Source organism: Wolffia australiana, chromosome 9 (genome assembly GCF_029677425.1).
Source record: "Wolffia australiana isolate 7733 chromosome 9, ASM2967742v1".
NCBI classification, from domain to species: Eukaryota; Viridiplantae; Streptophyta; class Magnoliopsida; order Alismatales; family Araceae; genus Wolffia; species Wolffia australiana.
The window spans coordinates 16,824,804-16,833,334 of record NC_135843.1 but is presented as its reverse complement, the minus strand read 5'-3'; the positions used below and the strand labels follow the sequence as shown (position 1 = coordinate 16,833,334).

The 8,531-nt window shown below is 39.0% G+C and overlaps 1 protein-coding gene across 1 annotated transcript; it reads left to right on the top strand.

Annotated features, from left to right (window-relative positions):
* Nucleotides 1-2,999: 2,999 nt before the first annotated feature.
* LOC144707789 (Pseudouridine synthase family protein) lies at nt 3,000-8,262 on the top strand. The gene is made up of 9 exons (XM_078581033.1): nt 3,000-3,260; nt 4,024-4,152; nt 4,231-4,485; nt 5,272-5,353; nt 5,488-5,603; nt 5,707-5,761; nt 5,858-5,969; nt 6,683-6,852; nt 7,871-8,262. The coding sequence occupies exons 1-9, from the start codon at nt 3,010-3,012 to the stop codon at nt 8,156-8,158; spliced, it is 1,458 nt and encodes a 485-aa protein (XP_078437159.1). The 5' UTR covers nt 3,000-3,009; the 3' UTR covers nt 8,159-8,262.
* Nucleotides 8,263-8,531: the final 269 nt, after the last annotated feature.

Sequence of the window (8,531 nt, the reverse complement as noted above, 5' to 3'; positions counted from 1 at the left end):
GACGCTGTGCTGCCTCCGGCACAGCTCCACCGACCCCGCCACCGGTATCTCTGCATCGACAAGGACGACGACTTTAGGACGACGTCACCGAAGAGGTACCTCACTCCTCTATCCCACTCATTAATCTATCTTTTGTCGTATACCTTTTTGATTGCACACCACCGCGCTCGGTATAGATTAGGTGAGAGTAGAAACGGACACGAGAGCGTCCAACAAACGTCTACCCTAGGTACGAGCCGAGCCCGACCATTACATGAGAGCTCCCATGAACTCAGTCCATTCGGCACCGTAGACTCCTTCGTCTCTCTGACGAGGGTCAGGAGGTCACCATCTCCACCGTCGGTCACCTGCCCGCAGCACGGAGCCTGGCGAGCCCCATGAGTCGGGGCATGCACGTAGACTCACCTAAGGTTTCATTACATCACGTAGTCACATCTCTGTAGGTCCACACCGATAGACGACTTCTTCGACGACGTCCGCTCTATCTCCAGGTATCCGAGCATCGCCTCGGTACACCTCGGGATGACATGAGTGACATCGTCCTGCATCAATTCTCTTCCTATCATGCCTAACCAGTGGGACTTGATCCATTCGTCCTGCATCATTTTGGATGAATTGTGGATCCTAGGAATTAACTAGTGTCTAGTGGTATTTTGACTCAAAAAGCCAGTTGACAGAGATAGAAATATAAAAAAAAAGTGAAAGGAATAAACATGAATGTATATCTAAGTGGAAAAGTCCAAAATCAGCAAATAAAAATAACTAGGCACGGAAGATGCTGGCATAATAGAAGAATGAAGAAAAATATGTATATCGACGGATAAAAAGGGACATACTTGTTAATAAAAAAGGAAAACAAACACAGGCATACAGATATATTAATAATAAGATATATATACAGCTGGAATATGTATATGGTATAAAAAGTATGTCCAAAGGTACAACCAGATGTACGTATGAATAAGGATATGCTTCGAGTGTTTGAAGGGATACATAGAGAGAGATACTGAATTTCACAGATTTATAAAGAATCACATATGTAGGAAGATGGACAGCAACAAAAAGGTAAATACAACAAATATAGACAAAAAACATGATAAAAACATAAGTACATTATAGATTCTGTACAGCTCAGTCATAATTTGTAGTAAAACCATCTGCAGCACAAAATACCCATAGACAGAGTACATAGTTTTGAATGACACTATTGCATGTGCGTGGTCTTTCAATGACACATTAATATAATGTTTGGCAATACAGACATCTAGGCTTCTAGACAGAGACAAAGATGATGAGATAGCAAAAAAAAAAGAATGAAACATATACTTATAGTGAGAGAAATAGATTGTCAAAAATGTGCATCCATAGAAATATGCATATAAATTGTGAGAGCGAAATACACAAATACATATGAATTGATTGAAAAATAGATTGGAAAATATATAAATGGATAGATGAATGATAAAAATATATTGATGGAGATAGATAACTTGATAAATATATGGCTAGAAAGTTGCATACATAGGTACAGTGAGATATATAACACCAAAGATATGCATGAAACAAGGAAATACATATATATATCTGTATGAACACAAATTTTGACACAAAAATATAGATAAAAACCCAACTGTGCATATATTCATCAATACATCGATTGATAGGCAGATAATGGATCAAAGTCAGAAAAACAAAATTAGTACATCATACATAGCCAAAGAGGTACATGGGAAGAAAGGTACACACAAAAGTACACCGGATATGCTTAGCTTGCAAAAGTGTACCCCATGAGAAGGGAACTCCATACTTAAGCGCGTCTGAAAATTCTCAACAGTACTCCACCAGGCTGATGAGTGTGGAAAAAATATACATCACACGATGTATTGTAAAACTCCGCAAGATATGCATGTGGCCAAAGATATAAACACAAGAGTATAGACAAAAATCCAACTGTGCACATATACATTAATACATAGATTAATAGGCAGACAATGGAACAAAGTCAAAAACCAAAGTACTGTTGAGTATGGAGTTATAGACATACTCAAACTTCATCTATCCATGCGCTTACAATCTGCAAGTTATAGACACAAGTATAGACAAAACCACAATTGTGCACATATACATCAGTACATAGAAAAGCCAAATATTACTGCATAGAAAGATAGCTAGAGAGGTACAAGGATAGAAACTTCATCTATCCATGCGCGTAAGTACAAGCAGATAGATCTGCCTAGCTTGACAAAATGTATACCATGAGAAGAGAACTCCATAGTTAAGCATGCCGAAACATATCGACAGTACTCCGAAAAGCCGATAAGTTCAGAAAAAAATGATAGATCACATGATGCATTAATACAAAGTTCTTGGCGAAATGAATATCTTCAAGAAACCCAAAACACTAAACTCCATAACAAGTACTACCAGATATAGCACAGGGATGAGGACGGGACGGTAATTTCATCCATGGACGAAAAAATCATCCTGTCCAGGACTTTGGACGATTGACGGGGCGAAGAATCGTCTGCCTGTCCCTGGATGGGACGATTGCTTCGTCCATGGACGAAATAACCATCCTGTCTGGGGCCTTGGACGGGGGACGGGCCACGTGTCCATTTCTGAGTGGTCTAATGCTGACACACACCCTGTTTCGTCCCGGGACGTTGGACGGGAAAAGAATCTGTTGGAGGGGACGGTTTCGGATGGGATGTGTCAAGGACGGAAAAAAATGGGACGGGACGAATAATGGACGGGACGATTTAGACGAAACTCTAAAAATTGGGACGTAGAACGGGACGAACGTCCCGTCCCATCCTTCGTCCACGTCCTGGATGATCCAGAACTATACTACCAGATAGTGATTGTCAAATATAAAAAAGAAAACCATATAAAAATAGATATATAAATATAGGTTATGGACAGGGACAAACAGGAATAAATAAAAAAACTAATTTAAATTCACATATAAATTAGTATATAACACTGATAGAAATGGAGATATAGGAGGAGATGGCTCGCTGCTCGCAGACACTCTCTGGGGTGTTGTTCAACGGCCTGTTCTTCACTGGGACGAGGCGATCTCCTCGGATAGGGCAAGATTCTCTCTTTTGTGCTCTAATTGGGGAGGCGAGATCGTTCAGACAATCGGTAGTTGTTTCTCGGACTCCCCGCTTGAGGTTTCTTTCTTCCAGTGCGACGGCATTTGCTCTGAGCACGAATTCCGGCATCGTTCGTAACGAGGACTGTGATTCTGACACCGGGTAAAACTTAGGAAATTTGGGTATTTTTACTTTTACGGCGTTGCGTCGTTTCTTTCGTTGCGCAAAGCTCAAGCTTGCGTTTTTCTAAAGTTGGACGATTTGACGGTTGTGTAAAATGCTCTTTCACCGCGCTTGCTTTGAAATTTTAGTGTTTGTGGTGTTCCACTTCGAAATGATGGAGCAAAGTTGCCGTTTTTGTTTTAATTACGCGTTAATTTGACGTTGGACAAGCGTGTGCTGGTTTTCATTTGAGGGAGTTGAGCGGGGAATTCGATAATTACCTCATAATTTCAAATTGTTAATGCGAGTAAGCTCGATTTCAGCTTTTGTTTTTTTTTGTATACTGATTAATGGAAAATAGTAGGCAGTGAAAATAACTTTTGCGTAAGCAAGATGCGTTTTCTTGATTGTGAGTTTTGTTGTAAATGAACTTCATCCACAACTCTTTACATCAGTTTCGCACGCAAGATACTTTTTATTGCGAATGATAATTCTCTTTTTAATGGACACAATGTGGGGAAAATGTGTGAATTCTCCCGACCTTTCTATTGAATGCTGACAACAATTGATTATGTATTTATAGTTATTTTCTTGTGAATGTTCTTCATCAAGAACTCCTTTGATAAATTTCAAACGTAATATACCAGATAATTTGAAGGTTTTTATGGACACAGTGCGGGAAAGAGATCTAAGTTGCCCTGGTTTTTTGTCAATTCGGAAGTTCTTGAGACTAATTTACATTTTGTACGTTTCCTCATTTCAGGCACCTTGAATACCACCGTTTACTTCCCTGCCCACCTCATAATAGACCACCCAGGGTTGAACATCTCGTTGTCTTTGAGGAGGGCCCTGTTCTTGAGTACATTTGTAAGGCATTAAATCTCCCTTCCCTGTAAGTAACGTTCATTTCATTCTTATTTTATCCAGTTAATACAATGCTTATTGCTTTATTTTGATGTTATTTTTGAAGGTATGTTACTGATCTAATTGATTTTGGGGCTGTATACTATGCTCTGGTCTGCCCAACACCTCCTCCGACTGCCACAGAAGAGCAAATAGGGATTTTTAAAAGGGTTACGGAGCCATCAGTTCTGAAGAAACGATCATCGATCAAAGGAAAGACAGTGCGGGAAGCACAGAAAACCTTTAGAATTACAAAGCCTGATGAATTTGTTGAAGTTGGTACATATTTGCGTGTGCATGTCCATCCAAAGAGATTTCCGAGGTAGAAACATCTTGCTATAATTAATTTTAAAATAATTAATTAAAAAATTAATGTTGGTTTCACCAAAATTTTAAAATTTTTTCATTGACTTTTCATTATTCAATCCATAGTCGCCGTGTAAATGTGGGTACTATGGTATTATTGTGATGTGCCTTTTTATCTGTTTTGGTTAACGGGTACTATGGTTTATCTTTCTAGCCTTATGAAGTAGTGATATTGTTGTAATATCCCTTTTTAGAGTCTTTTTTCTTATATAATGGGAAAACACTTGTGCGTGCGTGTTCATCCAAAGCGCTTTCTATGGTAGAAACATCCTCGCGATTAAAATTTTCTCATGGACTTTTTATGACTTGATCCATACTCGTTGCGCAAGCCCATACTTTAGTGTTATATCTGTCTCGTTCTCTAAGTGTTGATGTTAAGAGTTGGGGTTTTATTGTCATTCCCTTTCTTAGGGACCTTATCCTATATAATGCGTACATACATAGCTATGCATGTTCATCCAAAATGCTTTCCAAGGTAGAAACATCGTACCGAGTTTAAATATTTCACGGATTTCTCACAACTTGATCCATACTCGTATAAGTGTATTACAATTGTCTCTCCGTCTATGCTATAAGTAGGGTATTTCTAAATTATATTCTCATCATCATCTTCAACCATTTAGTATACTGAAATCTTTGAAAATTCACATTTTTCCAAAAAAATCTACTACTAAAATTCACTTTCTGGGTCTGCATTTCACTTGTGTGTGTAATCTGATTTATTAATACATTTACATTACAGGAGCTATGAAATTGATTGGAAATCGAGAGTATTGGCTGTGACTGACACGCATGTTGTCCTTGACAAACCTGCGGCTACTTCAGTATGTGTCTCATAGATAATCTTTCTTATTTTCAACTTTTCGAGCTTATTACTATTTTTATTTTTATTATTTTGCATCAAATATTATATTCACTAACTTGAGCTATCTCTATTTTGTATGATTTCCCTATGTAGGTGGGAGGTACTACGGACAATATTGTGGAAAGCTGTGCCAATTTTGCATCACGTGCATTAGGGCTAGATAGCCCCCTGTTGACCACCCATCAGATAGATAACTGTACTGAGGGCTGGTGAATTTGTATTTTTAATAACCTTACTAAATTTCTCAGAAATTCGATGAATATGATGCATGTTATCATTCTATTTAGAGTGGATTTTTTTTCTTATCTGCAGTGTTGTACTTGCCCGATCAAAGGATTTCTGCTCTTATTTCCATGGGTTGATCAGGGTATGTTCATGGCTTGCTATTTGAACTTTCTTTTTCAGACGGGTATATTAAAATTATAATGGATGTTTATTTTCTAATTACTGATTTTATTATTAGGAGAAGAAGGTGAACAAGGTTTATCTAGCGCTTGCAGCTGCCCCTGTGCCAATCGGAGTAATCTCTCACTATATGCGGCCTGTGAATATGGCCCCTAGAGTTGTTTCTGAAGGTGAGAAGGAAGTAGAGCATTTAGATAGCACTCTAAGTATTGTTACTTATTATCGATTACTTCTTTAATAATTCGAAATGTCTTCTCTGAAACAGCTATTTATCCTACGACGGCTAATATTTAATGATTTTTTCTCTCTTATTTCTCTCAGACTCGTTTACTTTTCCTCCACTACTTCCCTCTCTTTTTTCTCTCTCCTCTCACTCTCTCTTCCTCTCTCCCTTTGCACTCTCTTCCCTTGCTCGCTCACTCTCTCTCTCTACTCCTTCCATCCCTCTCTCTCTCTCTCCTTTCTTACACTTCCTCTACCTTTCCTCCCAAAATCTATCTCTCGTCTCACACGCTATTCCTTCCACTGTCTCATCCAATCTCTCTTCTCTATTAAACTCTTTTCCTCTCTATCTCTCTCTTCTCAGATCTTCTCCTCCTCTGTCTCTCTTTTCTCACACTCTTTCTCTTCCTTTCTCTCTATATCTCTCATCCACTTACTCAATCTTCTTTTCCCCCTGCCTCTTCATCTCTCTTACTCTACCTCTTTCTCTACCTCTCTTTCCCCTGTCTCCCTCTCTCTCTCTCTCTCTCTCTCTTGTTTCTCACTCGCTCTCCCTTCTCACATTTTCTCGCCATCTCTTCCCTCCTCTATCTCTCTTTCATGAATTCACTTACTATACCATTTATGTTCTCTTTACATATTAATTTCTTTCTTTCTGCAGATTTCATTGAGAGATGGCATCTCTGCCAACTCGAAGTGTTGGAGTGTAGGGAGGTCTCCTGGCCCAGCCCAGAAATTGAGAGGGAATACTCAATTGAAGACTGCGGATGGCCTTCAAAACATAAGGCATATGAATGCAAGATCAAGCTCTTGACAGGAAAAACTCACCAGGTGACTTCTCTCCCTCTCTCTCCATGTCGATGTGACATTTAAAATTTTAATATCTCAATGGAGTGAGTATGTGTTTTCTAAAAATGTTGGTGAAGAATAGAACTATTAAGTAGGGAATCTTTCTGCTAAATTTTCTCAGAAGAACATCAAATGATGGTTTGCCTCTCAAAGTTGCAATTGTCGTCCGGCTTAAATACTTTCTAAGCTGAAAACACCGTTCCAGGGATTTTTTTAATGTTTTTTTTTAATTGTTGGTTCTCTTCCTGGTAATGAATACAGTTATGAGTGTTGTGCTGTGACGATTGAATTATTTGAAAGGTAAGAAGCTCCTTTAAATAGGGATATAACAACGCGGGCCCAACCGTAACAGCTATTTATGGGGGGGCAAAAGTATAATTTTGGAAATAGGGAAATAAAGTAAATAGCGTTTACATCAAATTCCCAGTTTAGTACTCTCTTTGTCGGCTTGACGCTTGGTGGGATTCGACCAATTGCTTTCGGAACGCTGAAATAAAAAAAAAACATTTTTTTTCTCTGTTTTCTGAATATACGTATGAAATTGGAAATCGTCTCTACTTTATTCTCTGGGGAAAGTTCACGAGATAGTTTCTTATTCATGTCGATATACTATTCGTAAAACATCCTCCTTTCCGAATATTACCGGTTTCCCTTAAGATTATTTTGCTCATCTCTCTTTTCAGTAATATTGATGTTCGAAGATAATGCCATAGAGATTTAAATTAGTGTGTCAATAACCCTTTTCCTTCTCTTAAGCTTGCCCTATATCTTCCTTTATATGTTTTCGCATTGATGGATTGAAAATAAATATTGCATTTTTTATTTTATCATGTGAGGATGTCAAATGAGTTATTTTTCAGATTATTTGTCTTAAAATGTTCTACTATCGTCTGATGCCAGAGAACTTTCCCCTGAGAGTTATTTTCTTTTAAGTCGTGAACATTTTTTCAAATGATATTATTTTTTATGCTTTAAATTCAAAATAATTTCTGAGATTCAGATTCGAGCACAACTGGCGGCGATCGGTTCCCCAATCGTGGGAGACTCTATGTACATGCCAGCAGCCATTAGGGAAGGGGATGATCCAAAAGTCAACCCATTTGGGAAAAATGGCGGTGCTGCCACAGACAGTCAAAATGACAGTGCTGCCGTTTTGGAGTGGATTGGTCTGCACGGCAAAGAACCGACGGCTGCGATCGGCCTGCAGGCCTTCCAGATCTCCTGGGATGATGACACGTGTCATTACACCTCTGGTGCTCCTTGGTGGAGGTCAGATGATAAGAGATGATGGGATAATGTAACTAAGCCAGTCAGATGTTATTTTCCTGTTGTGTGAACTGGGTTTCATCCAGCAGGATTTTTTTATGGAAAGATGATCATGCCCTTGCTCTCTCTCTCTTGCATCCAACAGGTTTCATCTCTCTGCTGCCACTTCTCTCTCTCTCTCTACCCAACCCTCTATTTCCGCCTTTTGTCTCGATTGAGCTGTTTCTTCGACGAAGTTCCTTTCTCTCTCTTTCAGTCTCTCTGTTACCCATTTCTCTTTCTATGTCTACCAACCTCTCTGATTCCCACTAGGGAACCACAGTCGTCATCTGTCACATCACATGTCACGGTGACGGAAATGTGATGGATGACGTGACAGTGACAGACGGTGACGA

What these genes read in the sequence shown, in the direction of transcription:
- LOC144707789 (XM_078581033.1), top strand. Translation starts at nt 3,010, where the DNA reads ATGGCTCGCTGCTCGCAGACACTCTCTGGGGTGTTGTTCAACGGCCTG. An exon ending in GACTGTGATTCTGACACCGG is followed by an intron (nt 3,261 to 4,023) that starts GTAAAACTTAGG and finishes TCCTCATTTCAG; the next exon opens with GCACCTTGAATACCACCGTT. An exon ending in TGACAGGAAAAACTCACCAG is followed by an intron (nt 6,853 to 7,870) that starts GTGACTTCTCTC and finishes TCTGAGATTCAG; the next exon opens with ATTCGAGCACAACTGGCGGC.